Source organism: Chiloscyllium plagiosum, unplaced genomic scaffold (assembly GCF_037043375.1).
Source record: "Chiloscyllium plagiosum isolate Xiang-an unplaced genomic scaffold, Cpla_swu_hap1 HiC_scaffold_20, whole genome shotgun sequence".
NCBI lineage: Eukaryota > Metazoa > Chordata > Chondrichthyes > Orectolobiformes > Hemiscylliidae > Chiloscyllium > Chiloscyllium plagiosum.
The window spans coordinates 29,610,950-29,637,659 of record NW_028270158.1 but is presented as its reverse complement, the minus strand read 5'-3'; the positions used below and the strand labels follow the sequence as shown (position 1 = coordinate 29,637,659).

General features: G+C 40.5%; 1 protein-coding gene across 2 annotated transcripts in view; it reads right to left on the bottom strand.

Moving 5' to 3' along the window:
- The window catches only part of LOC122560735 (protein kinase C beta type), a 298,145-nt gene that overhangs the window by 8,232 nt on the left and 263,203 nt on the right, over positions 1–26,710 (bottom strand). The window contains exons 16-17 of one of the 2 annotated variants that reach the window (XM_043711727.2): positions 12,570–12,710; positions 4,033–8,914 (exon numbers count right to left, since the gene is read on the bottom strand). In XM_043711727.2, the coding sequence (XP_043567662.1) occupies positions 8,756–8,914; positions 12,570–12,710 (300 nt within the window). In that variant the 3' untranslated portion in view covers positions 4,033–8,755. Of the gene's footprint in view, positions 1–4,032; positions 8,915–12,569; positions 12,711–26,710 lie in introns of those variants that run through there. The other variant, XM_043711728.2, reaches the window with a different exon arrangement.

Here is a 26,710-nt window from a genome sequence, read left to right as displayed (position 1 = left end):
GTATAAAAGTTAGCAAGTCATGTTCCAGTGTATATAACTTTAGTTAAGCCACATTTTGAGTACTGTGTGTAGTTCTAGTCACCACACTATTGGAAAGATGTGGAGGCTTTGGAGAGGGTGCTAAAGAGATTAATCAGAATGTTGCCTGGATTACAGTGTATTAGTGATAAGGAGAAGTTGGATAAAACTTGGATTGTTTTCACTAGAGTATCAAAGGCTGAGGGGTGGGGGGTGGGGAGGATGTAGGGGGTGACCTAAAAGAAGTATATAAAATGATGAGACAGGTGGATAATCAGAGTCTTTTCCCCAGGATGGAAATGTCAAATACTGGGGGACATAGGTTCAAAGAGGGAGGGAGGAAGTTTAAAAGAGATTTGTCAGACAAGGTTTTTTTATGCAGAGGGTTGTAAGTGGCTGGAAGATGCTGCCATGAAGGTGTAGTAGCAGATGTTAGAGATGTATTCAGACAAACACATGAATGGGCAGGCAAGAGAGGCATGTGTATCATGTGCAGACAGATTGGATTAGTTTAGAATGACATCATGGTCAGCATAGACATAGTGGGGCAAAGGGCCTGTTCCTGTGCTGTACTGTTCTATGTTTTATTCTATGTCCTGATGACTGCAAGACATAAAGTGTTGACAAAATGTGTCTTTTGTCAGCAATACTTACAATGTGCACTATCAAAAGACTGTAAAGATATAGATTTGAAACATCAATGTATAAATATACCTAAGATAAGTGGACCAGAGAACTTAACATATACAGACCATGAACTGTACAAGAAACAAAACTAAGATCACAAGATGTATACAGCAGAGCTCTAAACATAGACAAAAATAGATTAGACACTCAAGATATAGAGAATGGACACCTCAAGAAATATGCACTAAAGATACTTCATTACGCAAACCAGACAGCAAGATACATACCTGTGACCTCAACATTTACAGACCCAAAAATATATATCTAGAGATCGCAAAATATGCAAACACAAGATATAGAGACCAGAGACCTGACATATAGATAACACACAACTCAAGAAATACACACACCAGATACACTGACGTACAGGCAGGAGAAACCAAGAGATACATATCCAAAATATACAGACCAGAAACATCAACAAATATTGTTTTGATCCTAGTTATTATTAAGCAAGTTGGATCGCAGAGTTAAACTTGGTTTGATAGACCATATGTTTTACTTTTGTAATTTTACTATGTGGGTCAGTCACTAAATATATCCATAAGAGACTACCAATGTACTTCTGGTAAAAGAACATCAAAGTTTATTACACAAAAGAACAAAAACCTGAACTGTGCCATTCTAGCCAAGAATTATTTGAAAAGGTCTTATTACAAATATCAGAACTAAAGATTCAGCCTCTTAACCATCAAGAACAACCTTGCAAATACTCAAAGCTCAATGAAGGGTCACCTTTTCACTTTAAAGTTTCTTGTTCAGTTGGCTCGGCTGTATTGTTTTCAGCGAAAGCCTACATTCACTGATACTATTGGTACACTGGCACTGAAGCTCAATTATCCAAAGGACACGGGATGGGAGTATTTTGTTTGGTTAATCAATTCCGGATAATTGAATGCCAGATAACATTGTTTAGCCAAGCATCGGGACCTTGCAATCTTTCCGGATAATCCAATATTTGGATAATTGAATACCGGATAATGGAGGTTCCTCTGTATTTAGTTAGTGTCTCTTCCTTCGACCCTGAAACAAAGTGCTCACACAGCTCATTTGTTTCTTAACATAGTTTCCTTATACTCCCCTTCCACAGCTGTGTATTTCTGGAGGTTTTCTCTTCCTGGCATTAAGCCATTCAGGTCTTCTTTTTCCCTGATCATTATGGAAATTGATAAACTACAATGTTACTGTTTTTTTTGTTTTCTGAATGTCTTCTCTCTCTGAAAGATACCTGCAGTTTCATAGATTTTGTAGATGATTCTGTCTTTCTGAAGAAGGGTTACTGGACTCGAATTGTTAACTTTGCTCTCTCTCCACAGATGCCACCAGACCTGCTGAGTTTTTCCAGCATTTTCTATTTTCTGTCTGTTTCTTTATGTCATACAACAGCTTGTTGCTGGGCAACAGACCCTTCTTTTCGCATTTACCTTTGTTTCTAAGGCACTGATCTATTCACCTCAACAGTTTCAAAAGCCTCACTGAATTGCATGAAAATAAGTTTTCTGACAAATCTGTACCTGACTCAGAAATCAGAAATGAAATAAAACTATTTCACTTCTTCTTAACATACACAACATAGAAACACAAATCAAATTTAAAGCCAATTCATGTTTCTGTCCAAGTTAGAACATAAGTTCTCAAATAATAATATATTGTGAATCTTCAACACATTACAGACCAGAGAATGCAACATACACAGACTGCACACGCAAAGATATATAGACCAGTGTCCACAACATATATATAAAACAGAAATATTAAAAGATGTAGACTAAAAGCTTTGAGATATGCAGGTCACACAGCCTCAGAGAAACCACTAAACAGATGAAAGACATAACATATACCAGAGACCCAAAGATATACAAAACAAAGATCTCAGCATGTTTGCAATTTTTGAGAAGATTTGTAGCTTGGGTTGAGGTTCAGGTTGTAAGTTTGCCTGCTGAACTGGTAGGTTTGTTCTCAGACTTTTCATCACCATGCTAGGTAACATCATCAATGAGCCTCCGGTGAAGCGCTGGTGTGTCTTACCCACTTTCTATCTATGTGTCCACAGAAGGACACCACTTTGACTGGGACAACACATACATCCTAAGACAGGCTAAACAGAGACACACATGGGAATTCCTAGAGACCTGGCATTCAAACCGGAACTCCAAAAATAAACTCATTGATTTGGACCGCATTTACCAACCTCTGAGAAAAAGAATCGGAAATGATATCACCAACCTTAAGAGATCAAGACACACAAATAGAAAGTGGTACAGAACACCAGCGCTTCACCGAATGCTCACTGAAATTACCTAGCATGGTGACGGAATATCTGAGAACAAACCTATCAGCTCAGCAAGCAAACTTACAATCTGATCTCAACATGTATTCTGCCAAGTGGGTGAGATCCCAAAACATACACCCTAGACATTGCAAGATATAAAGGACTGAAATTTCCAAATATACAACCAGCCAACCAAAATGTACAGACTGAAGCATCAAGTTATACAGATCCAAAGAATACAAACCAGAGATCTCAACACGTGCACATTTGAGACATCTAAGTATACATACCAAAAGATCTCTACATAAACAGATTGCAAGACCCAAGATATACAGACCAGAGATCCCAAGGTATTTAGGGCTCAGATCTCTACACATACCGTGCAGAAATGCCAAAATGTATGTATCAGCAACCACAATACAGGCAGAGAATTCACAATATAACCCAGAGATCTTAACATGCAAAGAATAATGATTTCATTATGTCCTGTAAGAATCTCTTAACATATACAGACCATGGACCCACAGAAATACAGATTTCAATATATGCAGGCCAGACATTCCAAAATATTCAGGCCAAATATTTTAGCAAATGCAGACCAGAGACAGCAAACAAAACAGATAAGAGAAGACATGAAATACGGAACAGATACGTTAGGGACTGTTGAGCACAGATCTCAACAAACACAGACTGGACCAGAGACCTTAGCATATACAGACTATAGAGATCAACATATACAGATCAGAAACCTGAACATATACAGACCAGAAGCTCCCTTTCCAAAAGTGGAGACTGGAGCAGGCATTCCTCTGCAGTATCCATTGCAAGGTGGAGCATTCATTGGCTCAATACTGGAGTAGTTAAGGTTCTGATGCATTGCTTCTTATGAAGAGGAAGTGATTTACTGTAGATTTAGTATCATGGGGTATTTAATCTTTTCTCATTTCCTTAGAGGAGGGATTGATAAATGTGTGATAGAAGAGAGTCTATAAAATGTTCAGAAAAGTAACTGAAACAATCTCTTATTATGAAGGATGATATTCATGCGATGCATGCTAAGTAAAAGGAGTGATTTATTTTCTGCATTCTCAATCGGTTATACAACAAATATCTTCCCTGGTATGGGGAGATAATCACACATTCTATGCTGTTAAGAAATGCAATTTGTTCTGTGTATGCTGGGCATCAAGAGGTACTCCTGGAGCACATGCTGGGCATATAAGGAAACAAAACAAACAGAATTATGATACATAAGTGTCATAAAAAATGATTTATACTGTCAACACTGAATAACAGTATATTCTGATGGGGAGACTCATCAAACCAGTACAAGCAGGTAACTTTATACCCTTGATATCATTTACATTGACTAATAATACAAACTAAACAGTACTAAATAATTAAAACTGTGCAGACTTGAAAAACATGAAATGTCCCATAATGGACACAAAATAACAATGCAAATGGAGTAACAGGAAGTGATTACAAATGTACACATTGTGAAACAAGAAACAATACTGAATATAATGAATAACAGGGAAAAGTGATAACATGCACACAGTAATGATGCAAACTGCATAAGTAAGGATTAATATTGTATACAGGGAAAAAAAATCAAACGTATGTACTGAATAATAATATAAACTGAGAAACAGAGAATGTCATACATGAAAACTACAAATGATTTATAAAGCACGCATTAAGCAACAAATTAAGTATCATAAAATAATATTGTATAAATCAAGTAACAAAAATGATTTATATTGTGCACATTGAATAACAATTCAAGGTAACAGAAAAAATACAGTACACGACTGCAAGAAATAATTGATAATGTACCTGTTAATGGTAAACTGAGTAACAGGATACAATTGATATTGTACATTCTAAGTAAGGGACTGTATTAAATCAGTGTGAGGGTGTATTATCTGTCACATTTGTAGTATGTTTATTAAAGTCTATTGTATTGTGAGATTATTGAGAAGTGTGTTCTGTTAATCGTAATGTATTTTATATTTGAATGATATATTAGTGAGTGTTACATCAGAATGAAGCTTTGCAATGTTAACAAAGTGCCACATATTCAGTAAAATATCATAAAAGGCTTTGAAAGAGTAAATAATGACAGATTGCAATGAATTCATTACAAAGGCACAGATAATGGTTATCATTAAAAGAATGAAGGTGGATGTTTGAAGAATGCTTTTCACAAAGAAAATGCTATTAGTAGTTATTGATTTACCATAAGCAACTATTGAATGGGATATGTACATGAAAAAGAAGCATCTAAAAGGATAATGGAAAGCACAGGGAAATGAAATTCAAGTGAAAAGCTACAGATGAGGTATTTGTATTGGTTAGATGGGATTTTTGCATTATATGTATCATATTTCTTACATGTTAATACCACTATGTGCACAGATGGCTGACTGTGCCTGTGAATTCTCAAGGAGCAGACTTGATCACTCAGTTGAAGTAAATCCACTGAACCTGAAACTGCATGAAGCATTGTTTCATTGAGGTCCATACAGTGATGCCTTTGAGTAGATCCACCATCTGGAGTTGTTCTATAAGATGTGCATCTTCTGCGCTGAACTCCAGGATCACTGTCTCTTCAGTGCCTTACAGTGCCTATGATACCAGGCTGAAAATCAATTGTACTATTCACTGCTCTATTCCATCTCTGAAATTTAGCCCTTTCTTCACCTACAGGATCTTACTGTGATTAGGAATTTGCATCATTATTCCAGCTTGAACTAAACTGCATGAATTTAAGAGAAAAGGGACTTTACTTTGAATGTTCGTTTAACTCTACAATCTGCTCCAGGATGAATTGTCACTCACTACTCCTGGGAGCAAGAGGAAATATAGAAAGTAACAGAAGGAAATATGTTACTCATGCTAAACATTCCTTTCTTGATTTCTTTTTGCCCGATTCTATTTCTCTATACTCATCCCTCCCCTTTTCTATCACATTCTGTTGACTTCTGCATTGCTCCATCCATCTCTACAACTCTCCATCTGATTATGTGTCTTTACCTCTCAAAATTCACTTCCTGCAGCATTGACTAGTTCTTTTTGTTATCACTCAAACATTTTAGTGCTTGCTTATTAAGCTTTACTGATAGTGTGATGTAACCTCAATTATTTGAGATTGGGAGAGGGATGAAATCAAATATATTATTAAAATGCCAGCAAATGGCAATGACCATAATGTTTTTCCACCCACTCTTTAAAAGAGTATTGGCATGCACAGGAAACCAGATCAATGATATGTCACATGCCAGGCAAAGAATAGCATTTGTTTTGTGTATTCTAGATAGCCAGAGGTATTCCAAGCAATGAAGAACTCAATAGCTCAGCTCAGTGAGTTAGGTCAGGTGAATAATGTGTGTTTTGCTTGCTATCATCAGCTGTTTTGTTTGTTACATGCAATTTTTTTTTGGATGTCAAGTTCATGAGTGATTCAAGACCTGAAAATCTACCCTAAACACTACTTATTCAGCAGAATAATGACTACTTACTGTACAACAGTACAGATGCTGTTTATTCAGCTATCCTTTGCATAATGGTGGAGATTTGCTGTTATTTTGCAGAGCTCCATGTAAATGGGCTTAGGAGTGGTAGATGGAGTTTAATTTGGATAGAAGAGAGGTGTTCCATTTTAGTAAAACAACAAGGGCAGGGGCACTAGGTAGTGTTGTAAAACAGAGAGAATTAGAGGTTCAGGTTCTTAATTCTTTGACATTTGCATCATAGGTAGACAGGGTGGTTAAGAAGATGTTTAGCTTGCTTGCCTTCATTGTTCAGACCTTTGAGTATTAACTTTGGGACATCATCTTACAATGACATTGGTGAGGCCTCTTTTGGAATACTGCATTCAGTTCTGGTCACCCTGCTATAGGAAGGATATTATTAAACTGGAGAGAGGTCATAAAAGATTTACCAGGATGTTGTTGGGAATGGAGGGTTTGAGTTACAAAAATAGACTGGATAGACTGGGACTTTTTTCACTGGAGCCTAGGAAGTTGAGGGGTGACCTTATAGAGGTTTATAAAATCTTGAGGAACATAGCTAAGATGTATAGCAAGGGTCCTATCCCTAAATTGGGGAGCTCAAAACTAGGGACATGTGAGAGGAGAAAGATTTAAAAAGGACATGAGGGGAAAACTGCCAGAAGAAATGGTGGCTGCGGGTACAGTTACAATATTTAAAAGACATTTGGATAAGTACACAAATAGGAAAAGTTTGGAGGAATATTGGCCAAATTAAGGCAGGTGGGACTAAGTTAGTTTGAGAATATGGTTGGTGTAGACTTTTTGGACTAAAGGTATTGTTTCCGAGCTGTGTCACTGTATGGCAAGGATTATTTTGTGATTATGCAGAGTTGTTAACCATTCAGTGGGGTAAGGGTTACGGGGGGTTGTTTGGAATTGTCAGTACTTTTCTGCTTACAGCTGCATTCTATTTATACCTTTATAGCACAGGATTCCTTGGTTGGCTGATGCATTTTGTAATTTTGTTTGTAGGATTGGGGGTGGGAGGATTAAAATTCAGTAACTGTGTAACAGCCTGAAACCAATGTTGTCAGTGGGGTGACCTGTTCGAGTCTGATAGGACTTGGCAGTTCTGATAAGCATTCAGTGTCAATTTTAGACAGATTTAATTAACATTCCTTCCTGGACCAGCACTGTACTATAGAAAAAATATCTGAACAGAAAAATAGAAGCGGTTGTTAAACATGTGACTAAAGTGATGCTGAGTTTTTTTTTTCTTTTTGGGTGCGATTTTCTTTATTGTATATCAGTACTGGAAAAAAATGTTTGGCACATCAAATGCAGGCGTTGTTAGCAACACACTACAAAACAACAGTCATGCATCAATTTATTTCTTTTTAAAATGTCTTGCAAGGTTTCATTATCAGTTTAAACATGCCTCGCACCCTCCTGAAAGATCCACTGAGAGTCAGGCCAGGTTAGGAGAGGAAAGGCTGGCCTTACATAATCATTCAGCTCAGAGAGGGAAGAACTTATTGGATCACACTAACAGGATAAACGAGACAGTCACAATCACTTCTAGAACTGAGCAGATTTTACAGACACAATTTTCAATTCAAAGAACACTTCAGCCACCAGGGTCACATTATACGGGCAATAATACACTGAGAAAGAACTTCATTTGACACATTTTTTTTTGGAATAGCTGAGATGGACATCCTAAAACCCACTGATGAGAGGTCTCCTGGTTTGGATTGCACACACGGCCACAGACAGAAACACCAACCAGAGGAAACGTTCATGACTCCACTCTGCAATGTTAGGCCGGGTCTCACTCTGCAGTAACGAAGGGATGGGGGGGGGAAGGTGGGGTGGGGGGTGGGGGGGTTTGGGTTATCTCTGTGCTTTGTAGTCGAGCGAGAGAAAAGCCACTGGCTTGAGGCAGTTAATGAACTATAGAACAGCTTTTGGCAATCAAGGCAGCAAATCATTTTGCAAAGCATCTTCATACAGAGTTACTATCTAGGGAAGCACCTGCGATGGGAACTGGTCAGCAGCTGCTGTGTGCACTTTGTGTCTCGCTGTGTAATGAAATGATGGATGGAAAACCGCATTCCCAACACGCTTTGAGAGAGATTTGCAAAGCAAACATCACGGAACAGTTAACAGCCTCTGAACATGCTGCACAACCCGGAACAAGGGTCTCTTACTGTGATAAGGAGATGTGACCCCCCAACCCCCTCCCCTCTCCTTTCCTCCCCATTCCTCCCCCAGGCACTGTTTAACATGTAATCTCAGGTTTGACAAACTCCGTGTTAATAAAGGAGAACCCCTCGAATTCTGCCTGGTCAATATTCATGATGACCTCTTGGTCAGGTGGAGTTAAGACTGGCGGATGACGGGTGAAAAATCGGTCGAAGTTCTCGGCGTTGCGCCCGCACTGTGGGAGGAGAAAGAAAAAGGGTGATGGGGATGGAGTGCCACGGATTTATAAATGGGTTAGTTCGTAAAACAAACCAATTCCGGAGGGTGAGTAATGCAATGGATACAGATATAAACGCTTTCTAACCAGCACCGTTCTCTCACTATCTGTTAATCCTGTCGCATTCCTTTACCCGTTTTCCCACTTCATCTTAACAGAAGAACAGGCCATTCAGCCCTTTGAGGGCGCTGCACAACACCAAGATACTATCCAGCCCCTAAAGCTGTTTGTCCACTCATATCCCAATTCCCCAGAAGGACTGACTGCCTGACTCATTGTTGCTGAGCCTGTCCACTGCCCCTGGCCCTCAGAACCCTGGCCTAGTGACCATTCTCCATGGTAGAGGATAGGGCAGACAATATTCCCATTCTAACCTCAAGGTCCATATCTGGAACTTACCACTCAGCTGTTCTGAAGATTTCTAATGTTCTGTAACATTAACACTCTTTCTAGTCCAAAATTATGTCTGACCTGAGGCTTTCCAGCACTTCATGTTTTTATTTCAGTGGTTGAAGACTTGTTGGATAAAGTGGATGATGGGGAAATTAAACATCCTCCCCCCTCCCATGAACTGGGCTGGAGTGGCTCTTCTGGGACACTAACTGAGTGGTCTATGTTCTCAGGGTAAGGTCTATACGAAACAGAACAGAATTATAGATTCTACCCAGATGGGAGGGATTTGAGACTTGCACAAATAGTAGGAGGTAGGCTTACTGAAAACTCACACTGGATTGGCAATGGGATTGACTGACGACTTCATTGGAAAACAGAATAGGTGGAAAATGGAATAACAAAAGACTATGCTCATGTAGATGGGAGTGAAGGTGGCAGAAAGATCAGATGATCGAGTCTGCAGTTGTAACCAATAAATGTTCAAACGTGTATGAAACAATGCATACACACAAATTAAAATATAAAAAAACGGTTTCCCTCATTCCAACATACATGTTCCTCAAACACATCCTTCATACGTGTTCCTCACCCAAATGTGCTCTTCATTTCAATCACTCTTACACATAACCCATCCCCCAAAAGAATGGAATAGCAAGGAAGATCTGTTAGACTTGTGTGAAATAATGGCTCAGTCTCAACCAGAGAATTGAATCCAGTTCTAGGCACCATACTTTAGGAAGGATGCAAAGGCATTACAGAGTTGCAGAAATGATTCACAAGAATGGTTTAATAATGAGGAACTTCAGTTAATTGATCAAATTGGAGAGGTTGGGACAGTTATTTTTCAGGAAGAGAAGGCAGCACGCAGAACGCAGACTTGAAGGAGGTATTCAAAGTCATGAAGGATCTGGACCAAGTAGACAGGAAGAAATTGTTCCAATTGGTTGAATGATTGAGAAATACAGAACACAGATCTAAAGCAATTGTCAACAGAGGCAATGGCAATATGAGGAAACGTTCCGGCATGTAGCAAGTGATTAGATTAGATTAGATTAGATTACAGTGTGGAAACAGGCCCTTCGGCCCAACAAGTCCACACCGACCCGCCGAAGCGAAACCCACCCATACCCCTACATTTACCCCTTATCTAACACTACGGGCAATTTAGTATGGCCAATTCACCTGACCCTGCACATCTTTGTGACTGTGGGAGGAAACCGGAGCACCCGGAGGAAACCCACGCAGACACGGGGAGAACGTGCAAACTCCACACAGTCAGTCGCCTGAGGCGGGAATTGAACCCGGGTCTCTGGCGCTGTGAGGCAGCAGTGCTAACCACTGTGCCACCGTGCCGCCCACTAGGTTAGGATCGCAAAGGCACTGCCTGAAACTGTGGTGGAAGCATGTTCATAAGATATGGAGTCGGATTATTATCTGAAACAATAAAGTTTCAGGGTTGTGGTGAGAAGATATGGGAATCTATCTGGGTGAATTGCTCTTGTAGCATGGACCCAGTGGGCTGAATGGCCTTCTTCTGTGCTGTTACCATTAATTCATTCTATATAAAGCCTTTACTCCCATATATTTCTAATCTCATTTGCTTTGTTCCCTCTTTATATTTCATATGTATTTTTCATTGTTTAAATTGCTCTATCTCTCCTCAGCCCAGCTACTATTGTCTGTCTCTCTCTCTCTCTGGTTTCCCTCATCCAACTCTCTGCTATTTCCCACAACCTCCACTTTGCTTTGTTTGTCTTCAAACCTGTCATTTTTAATTCTGTCTTTTATCTTCCAATCATATAACCAAAGCAAAAAGAGGGATCTCTCTCTCTCTCACACATACTCACCCTCACACACATATACTCTCACATACGCAAACACACAAACATATTCACTCTCACATATACACACACGCACACACTGAAGAAACAGGCATAAGTGGTAAAGATACTTATACAGCTTTAAACTTTTCAAGTGTGAGTCGACGATTTCACTCCTGCCAGCACACATTAAGAAGCAGCTGGTGATGGGTGATGTTCTTTACTGCCAGGGCCTATTTAGAAATTTACTCCTTAAGACACACACAAAGGTTACTGACTCTTTAGATTCTCCTGACGCTTTCATGAATTAAAGGTTAATATTCCAGGATAGCGCTGGGAGAAATCCAAAAGACAATATTTTACATTTGAATACCTCTGAATATTAGTTACGAAACTATTGGAGATGGAGAAAATTGACTGTGAATGATAGGGTAGTTGGTGATGAGAGGTCACATAATAAAATCTCCATGTATATATCCATAAAGTCGGTAACCCTATCACATGCACATATATTCAACACAGTCAGGAAGCCTGTCACAAGGAGATCAAAATTCAGTGACAGCTGCTCTAAATGTAAAGTTCCGAGTGCTGGCTGATATTACTCATTGTTGCTGGAGCATTTTCAATGAGGGCAATGAGAGTTAATGTGAAACTGCAGATTATGTCTCATTGTGAATCTTTGATAATCATTGGGTTGAACATCCTAAAAGCATATTGGAATGTTACACAGATTTCACCCCATTTAGTGATTCGATTCTACTTTATAATCTGGAACTCTCCACTTCTTGCACTCCCCAAAAATCATAAATGATTTTTCAACATATTTTGTAATTTAATTTCTGTAAGACAATCATACTGTTTTGTGAAGGACTGAAATATAAAACCCCATCCTCAGAGGAGGAGTCTGTGATCACAACCTGCAGACTCAGGTTTCCGCTAACCTTGAAAGCTGTAATGTCGAAACTGAGGAGACTTAAGGAAATGACAAACCACAACAATAAAGTATGAAATTGCATAAAATAACAAATACTAGTGAGTCAGACTTTGCTCCTGTGCTCACTCTCATCAAGCATTTTAAAAGTGCTGGTTAAATCTACGGGTTGACTTACACAGCAATTCCACACAGGGCAGCATCAGGAAGTAGAATTATCAGAGCATGGTTATCGGGTGCATTCCTGTTAGGGACTCTGTGTAAGATTACAGGGGAATCTACTCTGGGTGTATGTATGTATGGAGCAAATTGTTAGTGGGAATGGCAAAATAAGATAGTGTGACCTGACACATTCAGAAATGCTGTTCCACAACTGTTTCTGATTTCACTACTCTTAAAAGCAAGGACTCAACTGTTTAACATGTGCAGCATCATAATGTGTGGGGAGGATCAGCTAAATGCAACTTACTGCCTTTGGTTTGAACGGAGGCTGAATCTCCATGCGTTCCAACTTTTCCCAATCAATCCATCGGAAAAATGCATGTTCCTTGATGTCTCGCTCGCCCTCAGGTCCACATCCCAGGCGTTTGGCTGGATGCTTCGTTAAAAGCTATAATCATACAATACATCACAAAATAAACACAGGTGAAGTCAACCATTCCACTAGCTCCTCCAAACAAAATAAGAAAAGCTTACATTCTCAAACAAGCCACCTAACCATAATGAATTAAAGGATTTCACTTCTATTATTCCATTTGAAAACATTTCCATTATTGTTCATTTTCTGTATGGAAGAAATGAAATGATGTCCAAATTGTCCTTGCACCTTTTAAAATAATGCACCCTGTGGTAGCACATTATCATTCTTCATCACTGACCTTTTGACTAAGACATTAAATCAAAGCCCCATTTGCCCTCTCAGGTGGATGTAAAAGGTCTGATAGGAATATTTAAAAGAAAAGCTAAAGCATTCTCTTTAGAGTCCGGATCAATATTTATCACTGAAGCAAAATCACTAAAGACAAATGACCTGGTGATGATTAAGCTCTGCAATGCAGAAGGATCTGCAAGAATCACAAAAGGTTAGTATGCAAGTACAGCAAGTAATTTATAAAACTTAAAAAAGCTACCATTTATCATGAGGAGGGAGAATTGAATACTCAAGTAGGGAAAAGTGAGGACTGCAGATGCTGGAAACCAGAGTCTAGATTAGAATGGTGCTGGAAAAGCACAGCAGGTCAGGAAGCATCCAAGGAGCAAGAAAATCGACGTTTTGGGCAAAAGCCTTTCATCAGGAACCTACTCAAGTAGGGAGATCATTCTTCAGTTATTCAGTTACACAGGGTGAGTCTGTATGTGGTGTACTACATATTGATCTCCTTATTTGAAGTAGGATGTAAATGCATTGGATGCAGTTCACAGAATGTTTATGAGAAAAGGTTGGACAGACTAGGTTTGTGTCCACTAGAGTTTACAAGGGGCAACTCACTGCAACATATAAGATCCTGCCCTGAAGAGACTTGACAAACTAGATGTTTCCTCTAATGAGAGAATCAGGACTTGGGGGTCACTGTTTAAAAATGAGGGTAGCCCATCTAAAACAGCACTAAGACAAAATGTATTCTTTAAGGGACATGAGTCTTTGGAATTCTTTTCCTGAAAATGTGGTGGATGAAGAGTCCTTGAATATTTTTAAATCAGTCGACTAAGTTCTTGTTAAGTGGTGGATATGAAAGGCCAGTGAGACGAGGGATTATAGTTTTGAGTTTATAATCGGATGAGCCACAATTTTAGATTAGATTAGATTACTTTTTTTAGATTAGATTACTTACAGTGTGGAAACAGGCCCTTCGGCCCAACAAGTCCACACCGACCCGCCGAAGCGCAACCCACCCATACCCCTACATTTACCCCTTATTACCTAACACTAAGGGCAATTTAGCATGGCCAATTCACCTGACCCTGCACATCTTTGGACTGTGGGAGGAAACCGGAGCACCCAGAGGAAACCCACGCAGACACGGGGAGAACGTGCAAACTCCACACAGTCAGTCGCCTGAGTCGGGAATTGAACCTGGGTCTCTGGCGCTTTGAGGCAGCAGTGCTAACCACTGTGCCACCGTGCCGCCCACATTTTATTAAATGGCAGAGCAGGCTTGAATGTCTGGATGACCTACTCCTGCTCTCTTTGTTTGTATTCATTATCAGATTGCTCCATTTGGGAGCTTGCTGTATGTAAAATGGTTGTCACATTTCTTGCATTACCACGGTAACTACTTAATGTATTTAATTGGTTTAAAAGGGCTTTGGAATGTCAAAGGAAGTGGAATAGTCTAGTTAGCCTTTTGAATCTATTCTGCCATTTGATGAGATCATGACTAATCTGTGACTTAATCTCGACACCAACCATATTCTTCCATATTCTTCAATACCATTGGCTACAGTTACTGATTACAGTTTTAAAATGAATAGGTAATCTGACATCGAATCCCATTCGCAGAAAGAGTTCCAAATTAGATTAGATTACAGTGTGGAAACAGGCCCTTCGGCCTAACAAGTCCACACCGACCCTCCGATGAGCAACCCACCTAGACCCATTCCCTTACATTTACCCAACACTGCAGGCAATTTAGCATGGCCAATTCACCCAACCTGCACATCTTTGGACTGTGGAAGGAAACGAGAGTACCCGGAGGAAACCCACGCAGACACAGGGAGAATGTACAAACTCCACACAGACAGTTGTCTGAGGCAGGAATTGAACCTGGGCCTCTGGCACTATGAGGCAGCAGTGCTAACCACTGTGCCACCGTGCCACCCTATTACTTGTTTAGCTGCAAATATTTGCAGCTAAACAAGTAATGTTTCCTGATTTCTCTCTGGGAAGATCTGGCTATCATTTTCTGACATTTCTCAACATTTTAGACTCCAATCAGTGGAATTATTTTGGCCCAATATACCCTATCTGTTCCTCTAAACATCTTGGAATCTCGGATCTAATTACTCCTAATCTTCTAAATTACAAGGAATATTATTTTGTTTACTTTCTCTTTGTAGCTTAAACCTTGTCCTTTTGTTTTCATGCTAGTAAATCTACATTGAAATTTCAACAAGGCCAATGTATCCTCTTTTTAATATGTATATTTATTGAAAAATGTTTCACTCTTTTAAAAAAAAAACAAACCAAAAAAGTTATAAAAGTACAAAAGTATAGAAAAGTAGAAATAATATCGTACTATTATATTGCAGTAACATTGACAATAAACTGCCCACTATTCTTCAAGATACAGTCTCAAATTTACCTAACTTAACTCAAATTAGCATAAACTTTAATTAAATAAAATAACATTAAATTAAATTACAATCCACTAAGATTAAATTACACTACATTGTACTATATTACCTTGCTCCACCCGCTGCACCTCCATCAAGGCTACCGTTCATGGGAGCATCAGTTATTATATCTGTATTTACTAGGCCTTCCCCCTCCGGTGTCCCCAGGCCATCAAATAAGGCCCTTGTGGCTATATAAAGGCCCTAATCAATACTGTCAAGAGATCCATTTCTATGTAATTTAGAAAGGGCCACCATGTCTTATAAAATTGCTCCATTTTGTGGTGCACCATACTTGACAGTAATCTTGAGGGACGTGCTCCATCACAAGTCTGTGCCACCCTACAGGACCTGCAGACTTTTCCGATATCCAATTCATTAGGATGTTTTTCCTTGCACAGTGTGTAAGAATATTGAATGCCTCTTCCTGTGCACACCCAAAGAGGGAAGGTTCGATAGTGCCAAAAGGACAGACACCGGATCCTCCCCGAATTCCAGTCCCAGGATCCTCTCCAGCTCATTCACAATGGCCCCCCAGTATCCACGGATCTTGTAGCAGGACCAAAAGCAATGTCTATATGTGCCAGTACTGTTTTTACATTTGGGACATTTCAGGGACCATCCTTTCTTAAACTTTGCTCTGTAGCACCATATGCACCCTTTGGAGGATCTTTAATGGCACTGCTTGTGCCTTATTGCATATTGAAATTTTCTTTACATTCCCCAAATATCCTCATGTTTTTGATGAGATTTCTTCCCCTAACTTCTGACTCCAAATGTCATGGAGTCTCTTCCTATCCTCCAAGGCATTCCCTCTCTGCAGATGATATATGGTACTAACTGAGAGAGTGCCCTCACCTCGGAGCACTCTTTGTTCTATATCTGACCTGTCAGGCTGAGCCAAGAGCATGATCTTATTCTGTATGTAATGCCTAACCTCAAAATATCAGAAAAGGTCCCTATTAAGGATTCTGTATTTCTGACCTAATTGGCTGAAAGATATCAAGACTGCCGAGGTGTACTTGACAGCCCTCTTGGCATTCTGTCTACCCCAGGGTCATTGAGACAATTAAAGTCTCCTCCTATAATCGTACGGCGCACCTCAAGAGTCATTAATTTAGAGACTGCATCAACTAACAATTTGAGGGGATGCGCCGGGGACAGTAAACATTCAGGATACCATACTCTTCTCCGTGTGTCAGGCCTTGAGAATGATGAACCGTCCATACCAATCCTTGATTTACTTGTCACCTGAAATGGGAGGTTCTTTCGTGCCAGTATGGCCACTTCTCTGCTTTGGAGTCAAAGGAGGAGAAGAATACCCTGTCGTATACCCCACTGCTGTAACTCCAGATGTTCCCTATCAGTCAAATATGTCTCTTGCAACTGCGCAACATCAACCCTTTCTTTCCTACGATTTGAGAGCACCTTTTTCCTTTTAATTAGGGAATGGTTCACCGGTATATTCCAGGTGCACCACCTGAACAGATCGCCAGACTTGACCGTACACTACAGCCCACGGTCCCCCGAGAGGAAGAAGCCCACTCAATGTGCAATAAGTGGAGAAAAAAAACAGATTTTAAAGACTATTCCTACAAACACTACCAAAGCTTAAAAAAAAACTCTACTCCTAACTTAAACAAATAAACACAAAAAACACAAATCTCCAGAGATCTCCCTTCCTTGTCCATAGAAGGCATTCACTCCCAACATTACACTCCTAGTACATTCCAGTTAAGGCCGCGTCCCAAACCCAAGCAATGGAAAAAAAAACATATTATTTACACTCCTACAAATTAATAAAGGACGCCCACCCCTCCATATCCACATCTCAATCCCACATATCTTTACACCAAAGGAGTAACCACCCCTCACCCACCAAAACAGAACAATAGAATAACTAATAACTAACAGATATAATATGAAACATAACAGATTTTACACCAAAGCAATACCAAGCCTATTGGGCCCGAAACTACAAAAGGGAAAAGAACAAAGAGAGGGAAGATAAAAAAAATTATATTATGCCATTATCTGCACACTTCTTTTCCTCTTTCCCGCTCGACCAAAGTCTATCATTTCAGCGAGTTCAAAAATTCTTTTACTTTTTCCGTTGAGTCGAAGTTGTAGACAGCTCACCCATAATTTAAACGTAGCATCGCCAGGTACCTCAGAGAATATTGAATGTTTAAATATATTTTTTTTCTTTACATCATCAAAGGTCTTCCTTTTCTTAATTATGGCCCCAGAAAAGTCATGAAAAAACGTTATCCTCGAACTTTATAAACCAAAGCCTGTGGATCCCCTCCCAGTCTTCTGGTTGTTTATATTATTAATTGCTTTTCCTTATAGTGCTGGAGTCGCACTAGGACAAGGCAGGGGTGCTGGGCTGGCCCGGACCTGCACATCGCGATCCGGTGGGCCCGCTCCACACTCATCCTGCCTAACTCAATTTCCAACCCCAGCAACTCTGGCAGCCACCTCCCGAGAAATTCAGCAAGGTTTTCACCTTCTTCACGTTTTGGTAAGCCCACGATCTGTAGATTTGTTTCTCTGACCTCAGTTTTCGAGGTCATCTACTTGTTCCAGCAGGGCCCGAACCTGGCCTTCCAAGATTTGGACCTGCCCCTCGAAGCTCTCCGTTGCGGCCTCCGCTTCCCCGCGCCGATCCAAAGTCCGGATCTCCAGCTCATGCTTCGTCAGCATGGCAGTAATTGACTCCAGTACTCCCTCGATTTTTCCACAGAGTTTTGCAAACTCCGTGAGTAGATGCTGCTGCTCCACTGAACTTAAGGGTGTCACCACTGGAGTCGAGGCAACGGCTGTGGGTGTGCATGACATAATAGGGTTGTGTGCTGCCTGCTGCACTCCCTTTCCTCCCTTTTCCTTGGATGTCTTCATTTCAACTCCAGATCCTCCAAATCTTAATTTAAAAGGGCTCTAGGTATTCTACCTACTTTACATTACAAACTTTCCTTAGGGGTGACTAATGGGGCGGGGGGTGGTAGGAGCCCACCTTGCCTGGGGAATGGCACAGAACCCAACACAGCAGACTGTCCAGACTGCCGCCATCTTGAATCCCCATCCAATGTATCCTTTCTAAGATAGATGCACAGACCTGCTCACAACCAGGAATTTGTACAGATGGAAGCATGAAATACTGGCACAAATCTAGCAGAACATATTAGCTTTTATCATCTTTACAATTCGTGACATATTGTTAATGTACCAATCTGTCTTTGAATATCAGTTTCCGACTTCGCAACATTTAAAAACTGTCTGGTCTGACTGTTTTAAACCAAAGTGAATGACCTCCCATTGCTACATTGAAATCCATTGCCAAAGTTTTGCTCTCTCATTTAATCTATCAATATCTCTGTAATTTTATCCTTCTGTCTATACTGCTTTTAACACTATTAATCTTTGAAATTCTCTTCCACAGATAGCAGTGAAGGCTGGATCAATGAATATATTCAAGGCTGAATTAGGCAAAGTCTGGCAGAACAAGAGAGTTAAGGGATATGGCAGACCGACAAGATGGTGGTGTTAAGATCAGTTATGACCTTATAAATGGCGCAGCAGACTTTATGACCTATTCCTGTCCTTATTTCTTATGATCTTGTAATACCTCCTGTCAACAAATTTGTATATGTGACATTCTATCCCATTATCAAAGTCATTAATGTGGACAGTGAATAATAGAAGTTCCAATATAGATTCTTGCAGGACACTACAAATCACAGCTTGCAATTAGTAATTACTGCTTATTTACCCTCATCCCAGTCTCCTTCTGCTCAAGAACCTCCTAATTAAATCAATAATTTGTACTCCAGTTTATATTACTCAAAATTGACAAACAGGCTTTTCTGAGGGACTTTCACAGATAAAATACCATCCACAGACAATTCCCAAGTTTCTACTTTACTCACCTTTACAAACAATTTAAGCAGATTTGCTAAATGTGACTTGCCTTTACAAATGCATGATGTCTCTTTCAGATAAACTGAAAATATCTGAGGTGTACAGTCACCACATTGTTAATTATAAACTCTAGAAATTTCTAGACTACAGACATTATGCTAACTGGTCTATATTTTCTTGATTCCCCCAATCAGGTTTTTAAAAGACCAGAGTGACATGCGCAATTTTCCAATCTAAAGGAATTTTCCCTGGATTGGAAGAGCTTTGGAATATTATTACTGGGCATCTACAATGTTTCCAACTACTTTTAAAACCCGCATATGGAAGCCATCTGATCCTGGGGAATTTATTGTTCTTTAGGGCTATTAATTCCTCTATCGTTGTGCTTTCCTTCATTTCAATGATAGTTTGCATTGGATGTGTGGAATGCAGACAGTATTCTTTACTGTAAATACTGACAGAAACTAATTATTCAGCATTTATGCCATTTCCTTATTTTCATTGACAATGGTGTCATCAGCATTCAAGGATCCCACATTGCTTCTGGCCACCTTTTCTTTTCTCATGTAGTTGTAAAAAGGTTTTATGTTGCCTTTGACATGCCTTGTAAATATATTCTTATAAAGGCAGTTCCTGGGTTTCAAACAGGCTCTGTTCTCGAGTCTGTTTGATTTGTATGCAAGTTGGAATACAATGCAGGACAACATAACATTTGTTAATACAGGAAAGGTTTGCATGTCAGATCTTTAAATTATATCTCTGTGTGGGATCATGTTTGTCAGTATGAATGTTCATAAATTGGTGACCTCCTGACTACTTCCTTTCTGTAGCTTTAATCTTGGCATGCTTTCTTTTCCATTTGTTTGGATCAGTTTTTGCATCTTTGTTTGCCTTTTAGGGCGGCACGGTGGCATAGTGATTAGCACTGCTGCCTCATAGCGCCAGAGACCTGGGTTCAATTCCCGCCTCAGGCGACTGACTGTGTGGAGTTTGCACGTTCTCCCCGTGTCTGCGTTGGTTTCCTCCGGGTGCTCTGGTTTCCTCCCACAGTCCAAAGATGTGCAGGGTCAGGTGAATTGGCCATACTAAATTGCCCGTAGTGTTAGGTAAGGGGTAAATGTAGGGAATGGGTGGGTTGCGCTTCGGCGGGTCGGTGTGGACTTGTTGGGCCAAAGGGCCTGTTTCCACACTGTAATCTAATCTAATCTAATCTAATCTTTTCTTTTATTATTGTATTGTCTCTTTAATTGTCTATGGCTGTCATTTTTGACAGGTTGGATTCTTGCCCCTTAGGCATGTGCCAAGTTCGATCAACACAAATTATTTTTTTGAACCTCTACTGATCTTTTGTCATTTTACCCGTTAACTGATGTTCTGAGTTTACTGTGGACATTCTCTCATCCCATTAGAGAAATCTATAATCTTAGTTACTGTTCCTCTCTTTTAAGCACTATTATGATTTCTAGTTGATAAATATTCATGCATGTACAGTTAGGCTATTAAATAAATCTGGCTCATTACTAATTACCATGTTTAATACTGCATGCATCCTTATTAGTTCTGGACATGTTGTAGAAAACTCACAAACACAGTTGAGAAATTCACCACCTTTCTGACATTTACTTGTCTGCTTATCCCAATTTAATGAAAAATCAAATCTGCCACCAAAACTATTCTACTTTTCCCATAAGCTTGTCTGATATCAGCAGTTATACAATCTATCATTTCACAGCTGCCTAGTAGGTCTATCTATAATTCTTGCTACAATCTTAAATCCTTTTCTATTTTTTAATCTTCCTACAAAATCTCCCCTGCTAGCTTACCTGGTCACTTTCTCCTCTATCCTTAAACAGGGGCAGCACAGTGGCTCAGTAGTTAGCACTGCTGCCTCACAGCACCAGGGACTCAGTTCTCGGGTAACTGTGTGGAGTTTGCACATTCTCCCTGTGACAGCATGAATTTCCTCTGGGTGTTCTGGTTTCTTCCCACAGTTCAAAGATGTGCAGGTTAAGTGGGCTGGCCATGCTAAATTGTCCATAGCTTCCAGGGATCTGTAGGCTAGGTGGATTAGACATAAGAAATGCAGGGTTACAGGGACAGTGATGGGGGTGAGTCTGAGTGAACTGCTCCTTGGAGGATATGTGTGGACTTGATGGGCTGAATGGCCTGCTTTCACGCTGTAGGGATTTCGTCTTTATTCATTATGGCTATCATCTTCCTCTACAAAGTTCCTATGGACCTTAAAGTTGCTACATCTAGGTTGCAATCCTGACAATCTAGTAGCTGTGTCTTCATAATGGCTGTCATGTCATACCCTTGAAGTTGCATTGGTGTGTACAATTCATTCAATTTATTTCTTATATTCTGCAATAATGTGAAGAGCACTTATTTGGACTACAACGCTAACCTGCCCTTTAGATTTAATATTTTACTCATACGTTTCTTAATCCTCTCTCCTTGTTTAATTACTTCCCAGCTTTTAATTTTCCCTCTACCTGTAGTACCTAAAGGGTGACCTTATGGAAGTTTATGAAATCATGAGGGGCATGGAGAGAGTGAACCGCCAAGGTCTTTCCCAGGGTAGGGGAGTCCAAAACTAGAGGGCATAGGTTTAAGGTAAGAGAGGAAAGATTTAAAAGGGAACTAAGGGGCAACCTTTTCACACAGAGGGTATGTGTGTATGGAATGAGCTGATGGAGGAAGTGGTGGAGGCTGGTACAATTACAACATTTAGAAGGCATCTGGATGGTTACATGAAGAAGAAGGATTTAGAGGGATATTGGCTAAATGCTGGAAAATGGGACTAGATTAATTTAAGACATCTGGTCAGCATGGATGAGTTGAACCGAAGAGTCTGTTTCCAAGCTGTACGTCTCCATGACTCTAGTACAATTTCTGAATGTCACTCTACTCTTTTTACTTTAGTTGTTGTACCTGTACCAAATCCTGTTAAACCACATTTGTGTACTCAGTGAGCAACTTTGGAACTCCACCAAACAACATCTTAATTAAAAAATCTTATTTAAAAAGGAAACTCTCTTGGAGCTCACCCCTTTCTGCCTCTGTAATATCCTCCAGCCCTGCCACGCTCTGAGATATCCATTCATCTAATTTTGTGTCCTCCTAAGTATCCCCATTTTTATTTATTCAATCACTGGTAGCCCAACGTTCTGGGATTCCTTCCCAAAATATCTCGGCCTTCCTCGCTCTCGTTTCTTCTTAAGGATGCTCCTTAAATGTACGTTTTTGATTAAATATTTGGCCATGTCTTAAAATTTCCTCACGTGTCAAGTTCGCTTCAGATGCTGTTTTGAAGTGTTTGTTATGTTTTAATATGTTAAAAAAGCTATGTTAACACAAGTTGTTGTTGTCGGCTCTGGTGATCAAGACTGAACATATTATTTGAATGCTATGTGACTAGAGCACAACCTTTCAACACAAACTAAACAAAAAATAGACATTGCAACATATACCAGTATTTGACTTCCTTTGTTCATTCCTATCCTGTGAGAATTTGATATATTAAGTGCAGAATGTATATTACAACTGAAAGCCTTTTCAACTTTAGGTATTAGGTCTACCCTATTGACATTGAACTCATGACATCTTTCCAATTTACAGAACATTTCATTTGTCTGGATTAAATGCCATCTATTAACATATATGTTTTATCAAACAATTCTGCAAGTCTTTGGTTTTGCCTACATTCATTGACTCATGAGTGAATCTGCCTGCTTCATTGGGTTTGGATCTAAGTCATTCAAATAGATTGGAAACATGAAAGGCTAGTTCCACGAGGCACTTAATTCTGTACACAAGCATCACTTTCCTAACAATAGTCATGCTGCCCCCATTCCTTCACTTCAGCTGCGTTAGATTCAACTTCCATTCAAATTGCTTTACAATAGCAGTGTTTGAAACTTACAGATGATTCCAGGGAGCTGATATTGGTTTTTCTTTTGGTTTGGACCAACTAGGAGAGAGATTTATTAACATGAAGTAATTCCACAGCAGCCAGTATCTCTTCACCAAGTCACCCTTTGTTTACATGTGCATAACACTCAACACTGCCAACCCTCAAAGTGAACAGGGTGTCAGACACTCCTGTTTATACCTGTCAGCCGGGTCTCCCTGTTTGGACCAGACCAGCTCCATTCTGGGAACTATATTCTATAAAGGTCCACCTGGCTGACCTTGTTACAATCACTACATCCCTCTCCCTCTGAGCCTGGGAATGTAGGCCTGTGCTTCTTCTTATAGCCTCTCGGGGCATTTTCAACTGGGTCTAGTTTCTCCGACTCAGCTTCTGATACGACGGCGTGTACTATACCGTAGCCGCTTGTGCCCCGAGCGTCTTGGAAAGAGTTCACCCTCTTCTTCAGGTGGTAAAGGCATCGAGGCTGCAACATCCGCGTGTTCATCTCAGACTTGGAGGTTTCTTCATTGCTGGATAAAGGTGGAGAACCCACGGGCTCCAAAAGCCTTTCTGGCTGTTCTAAAAGGGCCGGGTATGTTTTGGTCCTGTCCCGGTTGTGGATTTGCAGCTTTCATATGGTCCACATGCTTGTTGAGGACCCTTGCACCTTCCCAAACTTTGCACATCACGGGATCTGACCTCGTGATGACCATGCTTCTTGCCCAGGAAGGGTCATTTCCATAGTTTCAGCACCAAACTTGTTCCCCGGAAGTAAACTGTCTCTCTCACTTAGCGGAGTCTTGTGTCCGGTGTTGGTGTTCCTGATGTCATTTCACTCTCTCACCCCCTAGGTCAGGGAAGATTAGGTTTACCTTGGTGTGGAATCTTCTCCCCATCAGCAACTCTATAAGAGCTATCCCTGTAGTTGCATGAGGGGCGGTTTGATAATCAAATAGGAACCAGGACAGTTTGGTCTCGAGTGAAGCTATAGGCTGTTTCTTTAAGTCTGCCTTCAAAGTTTGGACTGCTGGTTCCACCAGATCATTAGACAATAGATGGCACTGAGCTGTCCTTATATGCCGAATCCCATTTGACTTTAGGAAATACTCAAATTCCTTGCTGGGAAATGTGAGCCCATTGTCTGTGACTAACTCTTTCAGGAGCCCGTGTATTGCAAAAGATAATTGTAGCTTTTCTATTATCGTCCCCGTGTTTGACGAATGAACTCAGTGCATGTCCAGCCACTTTGAGTGAGTGTCCACAATGACTAAGAATATTGAACCCATGAAAAGGCCAGCATAGTCAGCAGGTAACTGAGTCTAGGATTTACCCAGCCATTCCCACAAATGGGGGGAGCTGCTGGCTGTAATTTTTGTCCTTGTTGGCATTCTGGGCACTACCCCACCAATGTGGCTATGTCTGGATCCAATCCTGGCTACCAGACATAACCTTTCACCAGCGTCTTCATTTTGGGCACCCCTAGATTAACCTGGGTGGAGTTTAGCTGTATCTGACAGCGACCTTTGTTTGGGACAATCATTCTTGCTTCCCATAATAAAATGCTGTCTTCTATGGTGATCTGGTTTTACCAGGTCCAGAAAGGTTTCAGTTTTGGCTGTGATGGTCCTTTTGGTTCCACCATCATAACCAGCTGTTTTAATTTGGCCAGGATCAGGTCTTTTTGCGTCCACACTTGTAAGCTGTGTTCAGCAGGGTGTCCAGAAAGTTTAAAACCAGACTGGATTCTTCCCGGGGTGGTACCACCAGTGGTGTATCTGCCATTGCATCTCAATTTGCTACTTGGCTCCTGGACTGTAATCGTATGCACTTAGAATGAGAGCCCACCACTGAATTCAACCAGAAGCTATGAGTGCGATTGCCTTATCCTCTTTGAGTAGCCTTCTGTTACTACAGTGATCTGTTACTATTACAAATCTACATCCATAAAGGCATTGGTGGAACATTCTTATACTAAAGATGACAGCTGAACCTTCCTTCTTTATCTGGGCGTACTTGTACTCTGCACCAGCCAAAGTCCAGGAAGTGTATGCTATTGGGCCATCTGTGAGCAACACTACCCCGATACCGTAGGGGGAAGTATCGCATGTCAGCACCACAACTCGCTTGGGATCATAGTGTGCAATCACTTTAGATGATGATAGCTGTTTCTACACTTCCCTAAAGGCTACGTCTTGGCTCTGAGACCATTTCCAAGGCTGACCCGTTTTCAATAGTAGACATTAAGGTGCCAGGATGGAGGCCAGGTTATGTTTGAATCTTCCATAATAATTCACCAGCCTAAGGAAAGACCTAAGCTCCAGTACAGAGGTGAGAGGCAGAGCACCTTCAATCGCTCTCATTTTATCTTCCAACAGGCGTATCCCAGTCTTATCAATTCTGTAACCTAAATTAGTCATTCCTGGAACATATATTTTTCCTTTCATAGGCGTACACCTGCTTTGGAAAAATATCAAAGAACTACATCCAAGTTCTTTAAGTGCTCTTTATTTGTCTTCCCTGTTATTAGTGTGTCATCCAGATAAATGGCAACCTGGTTAGACCATGTAAAATGTTCTCCATTGTCCACTGAAAAATGGCACAGGCTGACTCCCAAACAGCAGTCTCGTATATTGGGTAGTAATTGTAAGATACTTCTGGGACTCCTCATCCAACCACAATTACCATATGCCTGGCTCAGGCCCAGATTTATGAAAGTTGGTCACCCTTGTCAGCTTTGCGTATAAGTCCTCCATGCAAGGGATTGGGAATTTATCCAGCTGCAAAAAGCACTTCACTGTTTGTTTAAAATCCCCACAAAGGCGAACCAACCCGTCAGGCTTCACAATTGGTATGACCAGTGCTGCCCAGTCCACAAACTGGACAGGTTGATGATTCCTTCACTTTCCAGCCTTCTCATTTCTGCCTCTACTTTCACCCGTAAGGCAAATGGTACTGGGTGGGTCTTACAGAATCACAGAATTGCTTTCTGGTCACCATGCATCTTTGGTAGTCCCTAGACATTCCAGAGTTTAACTCAGACTTCAATCAGGTAGACATTTTCCAGTTAAAAAATGTTGAGCCAATCAAGGTGAATCTTTCTCAACCAATTTCACTCCATCAGGCTTGGGCCTAAGCCTTTCACTACAATCAGTGGGAACTGAACCAACTGCTTCTCATAAAAGACTGGAATCAAAGTTGTACCCTTACTCTGTAAACATTACCTGGTATAGGTTCTCAGTGTAGCTGAGGTCTTATACAAACTTAAGAGTTGGAGTCCAGAGCTAATTTTGTTAAAGACTGGTTCCACAATCACTGATACGGCTACATTAGTATCTCCATTAGAACTGACTGACCTTTCAGATGTTGATTTAGATTGGTTCTGATATGGATGTTGCTAAGCAATTTAACTGTTCCAAACCAGATGTAGGTGAGCAGTCTCC